General features: G+C 45.5%; 1 protein-coding gene across 2 annotated transcripts in view; it reads right to left on the bottom strand.

Moving 5' to 3' along the window:
- LOC109888873 (genetic suppressor element 1) overlaps nt 1–16,863 on the bottom strand; it is a 49,237-nt gene that overhangs the window by 17,651 nt on the left and 14,723 nt on the right. The window contains exons 1-2 of one of the 2 annotated variants that reach the window (XM_031822882.1): nt 10,202–10,475; nt 6,939–7,106 (exon numbers count right to left, since the gene is read on the bottom strand). In XM_031822882.1, coding sequence (XP_031678742.1) covers nt 6,939–7,104 — 166 coding nt within the window. In that variant the 5' untranslated portion in view covers nt 7,105–7,106; nt 10,202–10,475. Of the gene's footprint in view, nt 1–6,938; nt 7,107–10,201; nt 10,476–16,863 lie in introns of those variants that run through there. The other variant, XM_020480038.2, reaches the window with a different exon arrangement.

The following is a 16,863-nucleotide window of genomic DNA, read 5'->3' as shown; positions in this document are numbered from 1 at the left end:
AGTGGGAGTGAGAGAGAAGGAAAGAGAGGGTGAGAGTGAGTGGGAGGGAGAGAGAAGGAAAGAGAGGGCAAGAGAGTGAGTGTGAGTGAGAGACAAGGGAAAGAGAGGGTGAGAGAGTGAGTGGGAGTGAGTGAGAAGGAAAGAGAGGGCAAGAGAGTGAGTGATAGTGAGAGAGAGGGAAAGAGAGGGTGAGATAGTGAGTGAGTGAGAGAGAAGGAAAGAGAGGGTGAGATAGTGAGTGGGAGTGAGAGAGAAGGAAAGAGAGGATGAGAGAGTGAGCGGGAGGGAGAGAGAAGGAAAGAGAGGGTGAGATAGTGAGAGAGAAGGAAAGAGAGGGCGAGAGAGAGTGGGAGTGAGAGAGAAGGAAAGAGAGGGTGAGAGAGTAGGAAGAGAGGGTGAGATAGTGAGTGGGAGGGAGAGAGAAGGAAAGAGAGGGTGAGATAGTGAGAGAGAAGGAAAGAGAGGGTGAGATAGTGAGTGTGAGTGAGAGAGTAGGAAAAAGAGGGTGAGAGAGTGAGTGGGAGTGAGAGAGAAGAAAGGAGAGGGTGAGAGAGTGAGTGGTAGGGAGAGAGAAGGAAAGAGAGGGTGAGAGAGTGAGTGGGAGTGAGAGAAGGAAAGAGGGGGTGAGATAGTGAGGGAGAAGGAAAGAGGGTGAGATAGTGAGTGTGAGTGAGAGAGAGGAAATAGAGGGTGAGATAGTGAGTGGGAGGGAGAGAGAAGGAAAGAGAGGGTGAGATAGTGAGTGGGAGGGAGAGAGAAGGAAAGAGAGGGTGAGAGAGTGAGTGGGAGGGAGAGAGAATAAAAGAGAGGGTGAGAGAGTGAGTGGGAGGGAGAGAGAATAAAAGAGAGGGTGAGAGAGTGAGTGGGAGTGAGAGAGAAGGAAAGAGAGGGCAAAAGAGTGACTGGGAGTGAGAGAGAGGAAAGAGGGGGTGAGATAGTGGAGAGAGAAGGAAAGAGAGGGTGAGATAGTGAGTGTGAGTGAGAGAGAAGGAAAGAGAGGGTGAGATAGTGAGTGGGAGGGAGAGGGAAGGAAAGAGTGGGTGAGAGAGTGAGCGGGAGGGAGAGAGAAGGAAAGAGAGGGTGAGATAGTGAGAGAGAAGGAAAGAGAGGGGCGAGAGAGAGTGGGAGTGAGAGAGAAGGAAAGAGAGGGTGAGAGAGTGAGAGAGAAGGAAAGAGAGGGTGAGATAGTGAGTGGGAGGGAGAGAGAAGGAAAGAGAGGGTGAGATAGTGAGAGAGAAGGAAAGAGAGGGTGAGATAGTGAGAGAGAAGGAAAGAGAGGGTGAGATAGTGAGTGTGAGAGAGAGTAGGAAAAATAGGGTGAGAGAGTGAGTGGTAGGGAGAGAGAAGGAAAGAGAGGGTGAGAGAGAAGGAAAGAGGGGGTGAGATAGTGAGGGAGAAGGAAAGAGGGTGAGATAGTGAGTGTGAGGGAGAGAGAAGGAAAGAGAGGGTGAGATAGTGAGAGAGAAGGAAAGAGAGGGCGAGAGAGAGTGGGAGTGAGAGAGAAGGAAAGAGAGGGTGAGAGAGTGAGAGAGAAGGAAAGAGAGGGTGAGATAGTGAGTGGGAGGGAGAGAGAAGGAAAGAGAGGGTGAGATAGTGAGAGAGAAGGAAAGAGAGGGTGAGATAGTGAGAGAGAAGGAAAGAGAGGGTGAGATAGTGAGTGTGAGAGAGAGTAGGAAAAATAGGGTGAGAGAGTGAGTGGTAGGGAGAGAGAAGGAAAGAGAGGGTGAGAGAGAAGGAAAGAGGGGGTGAGATAGTGAGGGAGAAGGAAAGAGGGTGAGATAGTGAGTGTGAGTGAGAGAGAAGGAAATAGAGGGTGAGATAGTGAGTGGGAGTGAGAGAGAAGGAAAGAGCGGGTGAGATAGTGAGTGGGAGGGAGAGAGAAGGAAAGAGAGGGTGAGAGAGTGAGTGGGAGGGAGAGAGAATGAAAGAGAGGGTGAGATAGTGAGTGGGAGTGAGAGAGAAAGAAAGAGAGGGTGGGAGAGAGTGGGAGTGAGAGAGAAGGAAAGAGAGGGTGAGAGTGAGTGGGCGTGAGAGAGAGAGAAAGAGAGGGTGAGAGAGAGTGGGAGTGAGAGAGAAGGAAAGAGAGGTTGAGAGTGAGTGGGAGGGAGAGAGAAGGAAAGAGAGGGCGAGAGTGAGTGTGAGTGAGAGAGAAGGAAAGAGAGAGCAAGATAGTGAGTGGGAGTGAGAGAGAGGGTGAGAGAGTGAGTGGGAGTGAGAGAGGGACAAAGAGGGCGAGAGAGTGAGTGGGAGTGAGAGAAAAGGAAAGAGAGAGTGAAAGAGAGGGTGAGATAGTGAGAGAGAAGGAAAGAGAGGGTGAGAGAGGGAGTGGGAGGGAGAGAAAAGGAAAGAGAGAGCGAGAGAGTGAGAGATAAGGAAAGACAGGGTGAGATAGTGAGAGAGAAGGAAAGAGAGGGTGAGATAGTGAGTGGGAGTGAGAGAGAGAGAAAGAGGGTGAGAGAGAGTGGGAGTGAGAGAGAAGGAAAGAGAGGGTGAGAGTGAGTGGGAGTGAGAGAGAGAGAAGGAAAGAGAGGGCAAGAGAGTGAGTTGGAGTGAGAGAGAGAAAGAGAGTGAGAGAGTGAGTGGGAGTGAGAGAGAGGGAAAGAGAGGGTGAGAGAGAGTGGGAGTGAGAGAGAGAAAGAGAGGGTGAGATAGTGAGTGGGAGTGAGAGAGAAGGAAAGTGAGGGTGAGAGAGTGAGTGGGAGTGAGAGAGAGGAAAGAGGGTGAGATAGTGAGCGAGAGGAAAGAGAGGGTGAGAGAGTGAGTGGGCGTGAGAGAGACAGAAGGAAAGAGAGGGCAAGAGAGTGAGAGAGAGAAAGAGAGTGAGAGAGTGAGTGGGAGTGAGAGAGAAGGAAAGAGGGTGAGAGTGAGTGGGAGTGAGAGAAAGAGGGTGAGAGAGGGTGGGAGTGAGAGAGAAGGAAAGAGAGTGTGAGAGTGAGTGGGAGTGAGAGAGAAGGAAAGAGGGTGAGAGTGAGTGGGAGGGAGAGAGAAGGAAAGAGAGGGCAAGAGAGTGAGTGTGAGTGAGAGACAAGGGAAAGAGAGGGTGAGAGAGTGAGTGGGAGTGAGAGAGAAGGAAGAGAGGGCAAGAGAGTGAGTGATAGTGAGAGAGAGGGAAAGAGAGGGTGAGAGTGAGTGGGAGGGAGAGAGAAGGAAAGAGAGGGCAAGAGAGTGAGTGTGAGTGAGAGAGAAGGGAAAGAGAGGGTGAGAGAGTGAGTGGGAGTGAGAGAGAAGGAAAGAGAGAGCAAGATAGTGAGTGGGAGTGAGAGAGAGGGTGAGAGAGTGATTGGGAGTGAGAGGGACGAGAGGCGAGAGAGTGAGTGGGAGTGAGAGAAAAAGGAAAGAGAGAGTTGAAAGAGAGGGTGAGATAGTGAGGAGAATGGAAAGAGAGAGTGAAGAGTGAGTGGAGGGAGAGAAGGAAAGAGAGAGTGAGAGAGTGAGGGGAGGGAGAGAAAAGGAGAGAGAGTGAGAGAGAGAGATAAGGAAAGACAGGGGTGAGATAGTGAGAGAGAAGGAAAGAGAGGGTGAGATAGTGAGTGGGAGGGGAGGAGAAGGAAAGATGAGGGTGAGAGAGTCAGTGATAGTGAGAAAGAAGGAAAGAGAGGGTGAGAGAGTCAGTGGGAGTGAGAGAGTGAGTGGGAGGAGAGAGAAGGAAGAGAGGGTGAGATAGTGAGTGGAGTGAGAGAGAAGGAAAGAGAGGGTGTGTAGTGAGAGAAGAAGGAAAGAGAGGGTGAGATAGTGAGTGGGAGTGAGAGAGAGAGAAAGAGGGTGAGAGAGAGTGGGAGTGAGAGAGAAGGAAAGAGAGGGTGAGAGTGAGTGGGAGTGAGAGAGAGAGAAGGAAGAGAGGGCAAGAGAGTGAGTTGGAGTGAGAGAGAGAAAGAGAGTGAGAGAGTGAGTGGGAGTGAAGAGAGAGGGAAAGAGAGGGTGAGAGAGAGTGGGAGTGAGAGAGAGAAAAGAGAGGGTGAGATAGTGAGTGGAGTGAGAGAGAGAGAAAGTGAGGTGAGAGAGTGAGTGGGAGTGAGAGAGAGGAAAGAGGGTGAGATAGTGAGCGGAGAGGAAAGAGAGGGTGAGAGAGTGAGTGGGGGGCGTGAGAGAGACAGAAGGAAGAGAGGGCAAGAGAGTGAGTTGGAGTGAGAGAGAGAAAGAGAGTGAGAGAGTGAGTGGGAGTGGAGAGAAGGAAAGAGGGTGAGAGTGAGTGGGAGTGAGAGAGAGAGAAAGAGGGTGAGAGAGGGTGGGAGTGAGAGAGAAGGAAAGAGAGTGTGAGAGTGAGTGGGAGTGAGAGAGAAGGAAAGAGAGTGTGAGAGTGAGTGGGAGGGAGAGAGAAGGAAAGAGAGGGCAAGAGAGTGAGTGTGAGTGAGAGACAAGGGAAAGAGAGGGTGAGAGAGTGAGTGGGAGTGAGAGAGAAGGAAAGAGAGGGCAAGTGAGTGAGTGATAGTGAGAGAGAGGGAAAGAGAGGGTGAGAGTGAGTGGGAGGGAGAGAGAAGGAAAGAGAGGGCAAGAGAGTGAGTGTGAGTGAGAGAGAAGGGAAAGAGAGGGTGAGAGAGTGAGTGGGAGTGAGAGAGAAGGAAAGAGAGAGCAAGATAGTGAGTGGGAGTGAGAGAGAGGGTGAGAGAGTGATTGGGAGTGAGAGAGGGACAGAGAGGGCGAGAGAGTGAGTGGGAGTGAGAGAAAAGGAAAGAGAGAGTGAAAGAGAGGGTGAGATAGTGAGAGAGAAGGAAAGAGAGAGTGAGAGAGTGAGTGGGAGGGAGAGAAGGAAAGAGAGAGTGAGAGAGTGAGTGGGAGGGAGAGAAAAGGAGAGAGAGTGAGAGATAAGGAAAGACAGGGTGAGATAGTGAGAGAGAAGGAAAGAGAGGGTGAGATAGTGAGTGGGAGGGAGAGAGAAGGAAAGAGAGGGTGAGAGAGTCAGTGATAGTGAGAAAGAAGGAAAGAGAGGGTGAGAGAGTCAGTGGGAGTGAGAGAGTGAGTGGGAGGGAGAGAGAAGGAAAGAGAGGGTGAGATAGTGAGTGGGAGTGAGAGAGAAGGAAAGAGAGGGTGTGATAGTGAGAGAGAAGGAAAGTGAGGGTGAGAGAGTGAGTGGGAGTGAGAGAGAAGGAAAGTGAGGGTGAGAGAGTGAGTGGGAGTGAGAGAGAAGGAAAGAGAGTGAGAGAGTGAGTGGGAGTGGGAGTGAGAGAGAAGGAAAGAGAGGGTTAGAGAGTGAGTGGGAGTGAGAGAGAAGGAAAGAGAGGGTGAGATAGTGAGTGGGAGTGAGAGAGAAGGAAAGAGAGGGTGAGATAGTGAGTGGGGGTGAGAGAGAAGGAAAAAGTGGGTGACAGAGTGAGTGGGAGGGAGAGAGAAGGAAAGAGAGGGTGAGAGAGTAAGAGAGAAGGAAAGAGAGGGTGAGATAGTGATAGAGAAGGAAAGAGAGAGTGAGATTGTGAGTGGGAGTGAGAGAGAATGAAAGAGAGGGTGAGAGAGTGAGTGGGAGGGAGAGAGAAGGAAAGAGAGGGTGAGAGAGTGAATGGGAGTGAGAGAGAAGGAAAGAGAGGGTGAGATAGTGAGAGAGAAGGAAAGAGAGGGTGAGAGTGAGTGGGAGTGAGAGAGAGAGAGAAGGAAAGAGGGCAAGAGAGTGAGTGGGAGTGAGAGAGTAGGAAATAGAGGGTGAGATAGTGAGTGGGAGTGAGAGAGAAGGAAAGAGAGGGTGAGATAGTGAGTGGGAGTGAGAGAGAAGGAAAGAGAGGGTGGGAGAGAGTGGGAGTGAGAGAGAAGGAAAGAGAGGGTGAGAGTGAGTGGGCGTGAGAGAGAGAGAAAGAGAGGGTGAGAGAGAGTGGGAGTGAGAGAGAAGGAAAGAGAGGGTGAGAGTGAGTGGGGGGGAGAGAGAAGGAAAGAGAGGGTGAGAGTGAGTGGGAGGGAGAGAGAAGGAAAGAGAGGGCAAGAGTGTGAGTGTGAGTGAGAGAGAAGGAAAGAGAGAGCAAGAGAGTGAGTGGGAGTGAGAGAGAAGGAAAGAGAGAGCAAGAGAGTGAGTGGGAGTGAGAGAGAGGGTGAGAGAATGAGTGGGAGTGAGAGAGGGACAGAGAGGGCGAGAGAGTGAGTGGGAGTGAGAGAGAGGGAAAGAGAGGGTGAGAGAGTGAGTGGGAGTGAGAGAGAAGGAAAGAGAGGGCAAGAGAGTGAGTGGTAGTGAGAGAGAGGAAAAGAGTGGGTGAGAGAGTGAGTGGGAGGGAGAGAGAAGGAAAGAGAGGGCAAGAGAGTGAGTGGTAGTGAGAGAGAGGAAAAGAGTGGGTGAGAGAGTGAGTGGGAGGGAGAGAGAAGGAAAGAGAGGGTGAGATAGTGAGAGAGAAGGAAAGAGAGGGCGAGAGTGAGTGGGAGTGAGAGAGGGATAGAGAGGGCGAGAGAGTGAGTGTGAATGAGAGAGAGGGAAAGAGAGGGCAAGAGAGTGAGTGGTAGTGAGAGAGAGGGAAAGAGAGGGTGAGAGAGTGAGTGGGAGCTAGAGAGAGGGTGAGAGAGTGAGTGGGAGTGAGAGAGGGACAGAGAGGGCGAGAGAGTGAGTGGGAGTGAGAGAGGAAATGAGAGGGTGGGAGAGTGAGTGGGAGTGAGAGAGAAGGAAAGAGAGGTTAAGAGAGTGAGTGGGAGTGAGAGAGAGGGTGAGAGAGTCAGTGGGAGGGAGAGAGAAGGAAAGAGAGGGTGAGATAGTGAGTGGGAGTGAGAGAGAGGGAAAGAGAGGGTGAGAGAGTGAGTGGGAGTGAGAGAGAGGGAAAGAGGGTGAGAGAGTGAGTGGGAGTGAGAGAGAAGGAAAGAGAGGGCAAAAGAGTGAGTGGGAGTGAGAGAGAAGGAAAGAGAGGGTGAGAGGGAGTATGTAATAGCAGGTAATTACCTGCATTAGGAGCTAACACACAAACACGGATGGATGGATTTTGTATAGATGATATTGTCTGTCCTGGGGTAAGATGAGGCGGGGTCACTGTGCTAACCTCTGGGGTCTTCAGCCTGTTTGGCCAGTTGACGGAGAGCGGCAGCGAATCCGGAGTGAGCAGCCACACTCCCGTTGGCTAGCGGGGTAAGAGGGCTGACCGTCGCCGTGGTGCGAGTTGCAGTGGAGATCATTCCTAATGACCGCGACTTTGACTCATGGTTCATACCTGGAAAGATAGAGGGAGAAGAAGAGGACAAAAAAGTGAAATGAGGAATATTTAGCCTCTTTGGATTCTCTCTATCATAATAGAGCAGTGTGTGTGTGACGGCTCTGAGAGATGGGAAGGAGCTGAGGTCAAGTATAAGGTCAGGTTAGTCTGTCAGAGCCTTGACAATGACACACACACACGCAAGCAAGCAGACACACACACACACACACACACACACACACACACACACACACACACACACACACACACACACACACACTAACATTATTAGTATTCCCCCACTGCCCTCCCAGTGACCCACATACAGCTATTAGCACTGAATTTAACCCAAGCATCATACACTCTACCGCCCCACCCCCACACCACTTCGACAGACAGAGAGACACACACACACAGATCCTTACAGCTGCATGTGAGTTGAGACATCGCCACATCCTCTCTCTCTCTCTCCTATTCCCACTGCTTTAGCCCCCCCTCTCTCTCTGTTTTGCCCTGTTTCTATCTCTCTCTGTTTTGCCCTGTTTCTATCTCTCTCTGTTTTGCCCTGTTTCTATCTCTCTCTGTTTTCTCTCTCTCTCTGTTTTTCCCTGTTTCTATCTCTCTCTGTTTTTTTCTGTTTCTCTCTCTGTTTCTCTCTCTCTCTCTGTTTCTCTCTGTTTCTATCTCTCTCTGTTTTTCTCTGTTTCTCTCTCTCTCTGTTTTGCTCTGTTTCTCTCTTTCTCTCTCTCTGTTTCTCTTTCTCTCTGTTTCTCTCTCTCTCTGTTTCTCTGTTTCTCTTTCTCTGTTTCTCCATGTTTCTCTGTTTCTCTCTCTCTCTGTTTTGCTCTGTTTCTATCTCTCTCTGTTTTTCTCTTTCTCTCTCTCTGTTTCTCTTTCTCTCTGTTTCTCTGTTTCTCTTTCTCTGTTTCTCCATGTTTCTCTGTTTCTCTCTTGCTCAGTTTCTCTGTTTCGCTCTCTCACACTGTTTCTCTGTTTCTCTCTCTCACACCATTTCTCTGTTTCTCTCTCTCTGTTTCTCTGTTTCTCTGTTTCTCTCTCACACACCATTTCTCTGTTTCTCTCTCAGTTTCTGTTTCTCTGTTTCTCTCTCACACTGTTTCTCTGTTTCTCTCTGTTTCTCTGTTTCTCTCTCTCACACTGTTTCTCTCTCTCACACTGTTTCTCTCTCTCTCACGGTTTCTCTCTCTCTCACGGTTTCTCTCTGTTTCTCTCTCTCACACTGTTTCTCTGTTTCTCTCTCACAAACTGTTTCTCTCTTTCGCTCTGTTTCTCTCTCTCACACTGTTTCTCTGTTTCTCTCTCTCACACTGTTTCTCTCTGTTTCTCTCTCTCACACTGTTTCTCTCTCTCTGTTTCTCTCTGTTTCGCTCTCTCACACTGTTTCTCTCTCTGTTTCTCACTCTCACACTGTTTCTCTGTTTCTCTCTGTTTCTGTTTCTCTCTCACACTGTTTCTCTGTTTCTCTCTCTCACACTGTTTCTCTCTGTTTCTCTCTCTCACACTGTTTCTCTGTTTCTCTCTGTTTCTCTCTCTCACACTGTTTCTCTGTTTCTCTGTGTTTCTCTCTCTCACACTGTTTCTCTGTTTCTCTGTGTTTCTCTCTCACACACTGTTTCTCTGTTTCTCTCTGTTTCTCTCTCACACACTGTTTCTCTGTTTCTCTCTGTTTCTCTCTCTCACACTGTTTCTCTGTTTCTCTCTGTTTCTCTCTCACACACTGTTTCTCTGTTTCTCTCTCTCACACTGTTTCTCTGTTTCTCTCTGTTTCTCTCTCTCACACTGTTTCTCTGTTTCTCTCTCTCACACTGTTTCTCTGTTTCTCTCTGTTTCTCTCTCTCACACTGTTTCTCTCTGTTTCTCTCTCACACTGTTTCTCTGTTTCTCTCTCTCACACTGTTTCTCTTTTTCTCTCTGTTTCTCTGTTTCTCTCTGTTTCTCTCTCTCTCTCTGTTTCTCTGTTTCTCTCTCTCACACTGTTTCTCTCTGTTTCTCTCTCTCTCTGTTTCTCTGTTTCTCTCTCACACTGTTTCTCTGTTTCTCTCTCTCACACTGTTTCTCTGTTTCTCTCTCTCACACTGTTTCTCTGTTTCTCTCTGTTTCTGTTTCTCTCTCACACTGTTTCTCTGTTTCTCTCTCTCACACTTTTTCTCTCTGTTTCTCTCTCTCACACTGTTTCTCTGTTTCTCTCTGTTTCTCTCTCTCACACTGTTTCTCTGTTTCTCTGTGTTTCTCTCTCACACACTGTTTCTCTGTTTCTCTCTGTTTCTCTCTCACACACTGTTTCTCTGTTTCTCTCTGTTTCTCTCTCTCACACTGTTTCTCTGTTTCTCTCTGTTTCTCTCTCACACACTGTTTCTCTGTTTCTCTCTCTCACACTGTTTCTCTGTTTCTCTCTCTCACACTGTTTCTCTGTTTCTCTCTGTTTCTCTCTCTCACACTGTTTCTCTCTGTTTCTCTCTCACACTGTTTCTCTGTTTCTCTCTCTCACACTGTTTCTCTTTTTCTCTCTGTTTCTCTGTTTCTCTCTGTTTCTCTCTCTCTCTGTTTCTCTGTTTCTCTCTCTCACACTGTTTCTCTCTGTTTCTCTCTCTCTCTGTTTCTCTGTTTCTCTCTCACACTGTTTCTCTGTTTCTCTCTCTCACACTGTTTCTCTGTTTCTCTCTCTCACACTGTTTCTCTGTTTCTCTGTTTCTCTCTGTTTCTCTCTCTCACACTGTTTCTCTGTTTCTCTCTGTTTCTCTCTCTCACACTGTTTCTCTGTTTCTCTCTCTCACACTGTTTCTCTCTTTCTCTGTTTCTCTCTCTCGGTTTCTCTCTCTCGGTTCATCTGTTTCTCTGTCATTCTGATTCTCTGTTTCTCTCTTTCTCTCTCTGTTTCTCTAACAAGCTCGAGCTTATTTAGCAAAATAACTCACACGAACATGAATGCACACACTGCCTCTATATTTCCCCCTTCCATGCTCGCTTTGGTTTGTTTATCTTTTCTCTCTCCCTCTCACTGGGTCTCTTTCTCTCTCACAAAAATACATACACACTGATACACATGCTCACCACACCAGGCACACATACACTAGGACATAACAAACACTCACCGGCTCCCTGTTCTTCCTGCTGGCATTATCTTTTCTCTCACGCTCTCTTTCCCTTTCACACTCTCCCTCTTTCTTCTTCACGCTCCGTCTATCTCTCATTCCCTCTCTGTCTTGCTCTCTCTATCTCTCGTTCTCTCTCGTTCTCTCGGTCTTGTTCTCGCTCCTCCAGGAACAGCCCTCTCAGTCATGCAGCTGCTACACGATCACGTGATTCCCTCACTGTCCCCCTCCCTTCTCTTTCACCCTCTCTCCCTTTCTATCCCCATACCCTTGTTTCTCCCCTACATCCTACTCCCCCTTCCTGTCTACCCCCTCCCCCTCACACCTCCAGCCACCTCTTCTCTTCTCCCTCTCTCCTCCCCCACTCTTAAGAATGAGGAGGAGCAGGAGGATGAGGATGGAGGGAGGAGCAGGGGTAGACTTCATCCATCACTCTGTCTCCACACATCAGCCCTGTCTGCTGCAGGGGCCCTGACAGTGACATCTCTCCCCTGACCCCTGAGTCTATGCTTGGCCAGGGGGACAGGGGCTGACGAGGGATGGAGGAGTGTTTAGAGTGGACAACATGACAGCCCAGCGCTTACACACACATATAAACAAAAAATAACTCAGCCCCCTGTCTCTCACACACACACACACACAGCGTGGCAGGGGACCTGCTCTATCCTTTGTGTGTGTGTGTGTGTGTGTGTGTGTGTGGCAGGTTAGCGTTTTCGTCATGAATAATGTTCTGGAGGCAGCTCTCCAGAGTGGTAAGTCGCTGGCACAGGCACAAAGTCATACAATCTTTTAAACATAACCTTAACCCTAACCACACTGCTAACTCTAATGCCTAAACTTAACCTTAAATTAACACCAAAAGCTCAATTTTGCTTTCCTGAATTTGTACAATATAGCCAATTTTGACATTGCAGCAGTCCTATCTGGTGGAAATCGCTCAGTTCTGCCGCAAGGACAAGGCTCTATAAACGTCATCCTGTGTGTGTGTCTGTGTGTGTGTGTGTGTGACATTAGGATTGGTAAACAAGCATTTACACTGCCCATGCTCATTTACCCCAAGAGTATGTGTATGTTATTTCCTGCTCTGTCATTACGCCACGGAAGAGAATGGAACACACACACTGTAAACACCGCTCACTCTTACCCCCATTTCAGTTTTATACAGTAGCTGGCAGAGGATTTTATGTTCTACTGACACGGAAAGTAGGGTCAGAGCCAAATGTTTACAATCCTCGTAATCATGGCTGCAATATAAATTCTGAGTGCAATGTGTGTGTGCATGAGGAATTGTAATCTCTCAAATTAACAGCCTCAATCACACAACATTATGACGTCAGTTACTGGCATCTAAGAACACACATACACACACAGTCACACACACACACTATCTGCTGACTCAGTATTTGTGCATCATGCGTCACACATCCTATGGCCCTAAACATCTAATCTCCAGGGTAGAGGTCGACCGATTAATCGGAATGGCCGATTAATTAGGGCCGATTTCAAGTTTTCATAACAATCGGAAATCTGTATTTTTAGGCGTCGTTTTGCCAATTAAAAAATATATATAGTTTATTTTTTATACCTTTATTTAACTATGCAAGTCAGTTAAGAACACATTCTTATTTTCAATGACGGCCTAGGAACGGTGGGTTAACTGCCTTGGGCAGAACGACTGATTTTCAACCTTGTCAGCTCGGGGGATACAATCTTGCAACCTTACAGTTAACTAGTCCAATGCAATAACGACCTGCCTCTCTCTCGTTGCACTCCACAAGGAGACTGCCTGTTAAGCGACTGCCTGTTGCTCGCTAGCATTACATTTATCTTACAAAAAAAAAATCTATCATAATCACTAGTTAACTACATGGTTGATGATATTACTAGATATTATCTAGCTTGTCCTGCGTTGCATATAATCTGACTGAGCAAACAAGTATCTAAGTATCTGACTGAGCGGTGGTAGGCAGAAGCAGGCGCGTAAACATTCATTCAAACAGCACTTTCGTATGTTTTGCCAGCAGCTCTTCGTTGTGCGTCAAGCATTGCGCTGTTTATGACTTCAAGCCTATCAACTCCCGAGATGAGGCTGGTGTAACCGAAGTGAAATGGCTAGGTAGTTTGCGCTCGCTAATAGTGTTTCAAATGTCACTCGCTCTGAGCCTTCTAGTAGCTGTTCCCCTAGCTCTGCATGGGTAACGCTGCTTCAATGGTGGCTGTTGTCGTTGTGTTGCTGGTTCGAGCCCAGGGAGGAGCGAGGAGAGACACTGGCAATACTAAAGTGCCTATAAGAACATCCAATAGTCAAAGGTTAATGAAATACAAATGGTATAGAGAGAAATAGTCCTATAATTATTATAACTACAACCTAAAACTTCTTACCTGGGAATAGATGACTCATGTTAAAAGGAAGCACCAGCTTTCATATGTTCTCATGTTCTGAGCAAGGAACTGAAACGTTAGCTTACTTACATATCACAAATTGCACTTTTACTTTCTTCTCCAACACTTTGTTTTTGCATTATTTAAACCAAATTGAACATATTTCATTATTTACTTGAGGCTAAATAGATTTTATTGATGTATTATATTAAGTTAAAATAAGTGTTCATTCAGTATTGTTGTAATTGTCATTATAAATAAATAAATAAAATCGGCCGATTAATCGGCATCAGCTTTTTTGGTCCTCCAATAATCGGTATCGGCGTTGAAAAATCATAATCGGTCGACCTCTACTCCAGGGACAAGACTGCCAGCTAGCATCTTCAGCCCTGAGAAGCTAGGGAAATGTAAGGTAGTAGTAATTACTGTAGTGTACCTCATTACTAGATAACTATTTTATAGTGCAAACAATACAGTACATACAGTGCAACATTGAAAACACACACATATATATACAGTTGAAGTCAGAAGTTTACATACACCTTAGCCAAACAACTCAAATTTTCACAATTCCGGTCATTTAATGCTAGTAAAACGTCACTGTTGAAGTCAGAAGTTTACATACACCTTAGCCAAAAAACTCAAATTTTCACAATTCCTGACATTTAATCCTAGTAAAACGTCCCTGTTAGTTAGGATCACCACTTTATTTTAAGAATGTGAAATGTCTGAATAATAGTAAAGAGAATGATTTATTTCAGCTTGTATTTCTTTCATCACATTCCCAGTGAGTCAGAAGTTTACATACACTCAATTAGTATTTGGTAGCATTGCCTTTAAGTTGTTTAACTTCAGTCAAACGCTTCGGGTAACCTTCCACAAACCTCCCACAATAAGTTGGGTGAATTTTGGCCCATTCCTCCTGGCAGAGCTGGTGTAACTGAGTCAGGTTTGTAGGCCTCCTTGTTCACACACTCATTTTCAGTTCTGCCCACAAACGTTCTATAGGTTTGAGGTCAGGGCTTTGCTTTGTGATGGCCACTCCAATACCTTGACTTTGTTGTCCTGAAAGCCATTTTGCCACAACTTTGGAAGTATGCTTGGGGTCATTGTCCATTTGGAAGACCCATTTGCGACCAAGCTTTAACTTCCTGACTGTTGTCTTGAGATGTTGCTTCAATATATCCACATAATTTTCCTGCCTCATGATGCCATCTACTTTGTGAAGTGCACCAGTCCCTCCTGCAGCAAAGCACCCCCACAACATGATGCTACCACCCCCGTGCTTCACGGTTGGGATGGTGTTTTTCGGCTTGCAAGCCTCCCCCTTTTTCCTTCAAACATAACGATGGTCATTATGTTCAAACAGTTCCATTTTTGTTTCATCAGACCAGAGGACATTTCTCCAAAAAGTATGATCTTTGTCCCCATGTGCAGTTGCAAACTGTAGTCTGGCTTTTTTATGGAGGTTTTGGAGCAGTGGCTTCTTCCTTGCTGAGTGGCTTTTCAGGTTATGTCGATATAGGACTCGTTTTACTGTGTATGTAGATACTTTGTTCCTGTTTTCTCCAGCGTCTTCACAAGGTCCTTTGCTGTTGTTCTGGGATTGATTTGCACTTTTCGCACCAAAGTATGTTAATCTCTAGGAGACAGAACGCGTCTCCTTCCTGAGCGGTATGATGGCTGAGTGGTCCCATGGTGTTTATACTTTTTGACTATTGTTTGTACAGATGAACGTGGTACCTTCAGGCATTTGGAAATTGCTCCCAAGAATGAACCAGACTTGTGGAGGTCTACAATTGTTTTTGGAGGTCTTGGCTGATTTCTTTTGATTTTCCCATGATGTCAAGCAAAGAGGCACTGAGGTTGAAGGTAGGCCTTGAAATACAGGTACACCTCCAATTGACTCAAATAATGTCAATTAGCCTATCAGAAGCTTCTAAAGCCATGATATCATTTTGGGGAATTTTCCAAGCTGTTTAAAGGCACAGTCAACTTAGTGTATGTAAACCTCTGATCCACTGGAATTGTGATACAGTTTTGTGATATAAGTGAAAATAATTGGTCTGTAAACAATTGTTGGAAAGATTACTTGTGTCATGCACAAAGTAGATGTCCTAACCGACTTGCCAAAACTATAGTTTGTTAACAATACATTTGTGGAGTGGTTGAAAAACGAGTTTTAATGACTCCAACCTAAGTGTATGTAAACTTCCTACTTCAACTGTATATATACACTGCACAGACATAAAACTATTTTAAGGTACAAACAAAACATAGCAAAAAAAACATTTTAAAAATGAAATAGAACTTAGTTATAAATAAGACAGTAATGGTAATATTACAACAAAAATTATTGTTAAACTCAAATATACAAATTGATTTTTAAAAAACAATATAATAAAAAAATAAAAAAATGTAAGTATACTTTTTGTAGATAATACCATAAATAGGACTGGTGGAGTTATGTCACACATGCAGCTAACAAAATTATATAGAAAATTGCTGCTCTACTCTAATTACAACTAACTAATTGTCACAAGAATGGTAGAGGTAAGTAAAGGGGGAGAAAGTATAGACCTTGTCTGTTGGCCCTTAAAGACCTAAATTGGCTAAAGAAAACTATGATAAATAAAAAAGTATATCAGTTTAATTTAAGGACCCAAAAAATTGACAGGTGTGCCATATAGATAGGAAATTAGTTGGGAAGAGATTTGATGTACCAATTCCATGGACATGGTTTATGAACTAATACACAAAACGAGTTTTTCAATTGAAATTATGACACAAAATTCTTGCAACCAATAGAATGCTATATATATGGGGAATACAACCATCCCAGCTCTGCAGATATTGCTTTGTTTGTTTTGGTATTGTCATATGTAGCTTGTTTTTGGTCACAGGTTTAGGAATGGCTAAAGAATTGAACATTTACCTGGAGCTGACTCTGCAAATACCACTGCTGGGTGATTTAAAAAAAAATCGTAGTCAATCGATCAATAATCAAATAAGGGAAAGGGGGTTAAGGGAAAATAATAAAGGAAAAATATACATATTTCTAAAATATAATTTATATACAGTACGAGTCAAAAGTTTGGGCGCACCTAGCCAAAGTTTTTCTTTATTGTTTACTATTTTCTACATTGTAGAATAATTGTGAAGACATCCACATATTGAAATAAAAACATATGGAATTTTGTAGTAACCAAAGTGTTAAACAATTCAAAATATATTTTATATTTGAGATTCTTCAAAGTAGCCACCCTTTGCCTTGATGACAGCTTTGCACACTCTTGGCATTCTCTCAAGCAGCTTCACCTGGAATGCTTTTTCCAACAGTCTTGAAGCAGTTACCACTAATGCTGAGGAATTGTTGGCTGCTTTTCCTTCACTTTGCGGTCCAACTCATCCCAAACCATCTCAATTGGGTTGAGGTCGGGCGATTGTGGAGGCCAAGTCATCTGATGCAGCACTCCATCACTCTCCTTTTTTGGTGAAATAGCCCTTGGTGAAATGTGTGTTGGTCATTGTCCTGTTGAAAAACAAATTATAGTCCCAATAAGCGCAACCCAGATGGTGTGACTTATCGCTGCAGAATGCTGTCGTAGCCATGCTGGTTAAGTGTGCCTTGAAATCTAAATAAATCACAGACAAGAGTCACCAGCAAAGCACCCCCACTCCATCACACCTCTTCCTCCATGCTTCATGGTGGGAACTACACAGGCAGAGATCATCCGCTCACGTACTCTGCATCTCACAAAGGACAGATTCCCCCGGTCTAATGTCCATTGATCGTTTTTCTTGGCCCAACCAAGTCTCTTCTGCTTATTGGTGTCCTTTAATAGTGGTTTCTTTGCAGAAATTCAACCATGAAGGCCTAATTCAAACAGTCTCCTCTGAACAGTTGATGTTGAGATGTGTCTGTTACTTGAACTCTGTGAAGCATTTATTTGGGCTGCTGGTAACTGTAATGAACTTGTCCTCTGCAGCAGAGGTAACTCTGGGTCTTCCTTTCCTGTGGCGGTCCTCATGAGAGCCAGTTTCATCATAGTGCTTGATGGTTTTTGCGACTGCACTTGAAGAAACTTTCTTGATATTTTCCTGATTGATTGACCTTCATGTCTTAAAGAAATGATGGACTATCGTTTCTCTTTGTTTATTTGAGCTGTTCTTGCCATAATATGGACTTGGTCAAATAGGGCAATCTTCTGTATATCACCCCTACCTTGTCACAACACAACTGATTAGCTGAAACACATTAAGAACTAAATCAATTCCAC

This window comes from Oncorhynchus kisutch, linkage group LG4, assembly GCF_002021735.2.
Source record: "Oncorhynchus kisutch isolate 150728-3 linkage group LG4, Okis_V2, whole genome shotgun sequence".
In the NCBI taxonomy this organism is placed as follows: Eukaryota; Metazoa; Chordata; class Actinopteri; order Salmoniformes; family Salmonidae; genus Oncorhynchus; species Oncorhynchus kisutch.
Note: the sequence above shows the minus strand (reverse complement) of the source record. Positions and strands in the feature narration are given on the sequence as shown.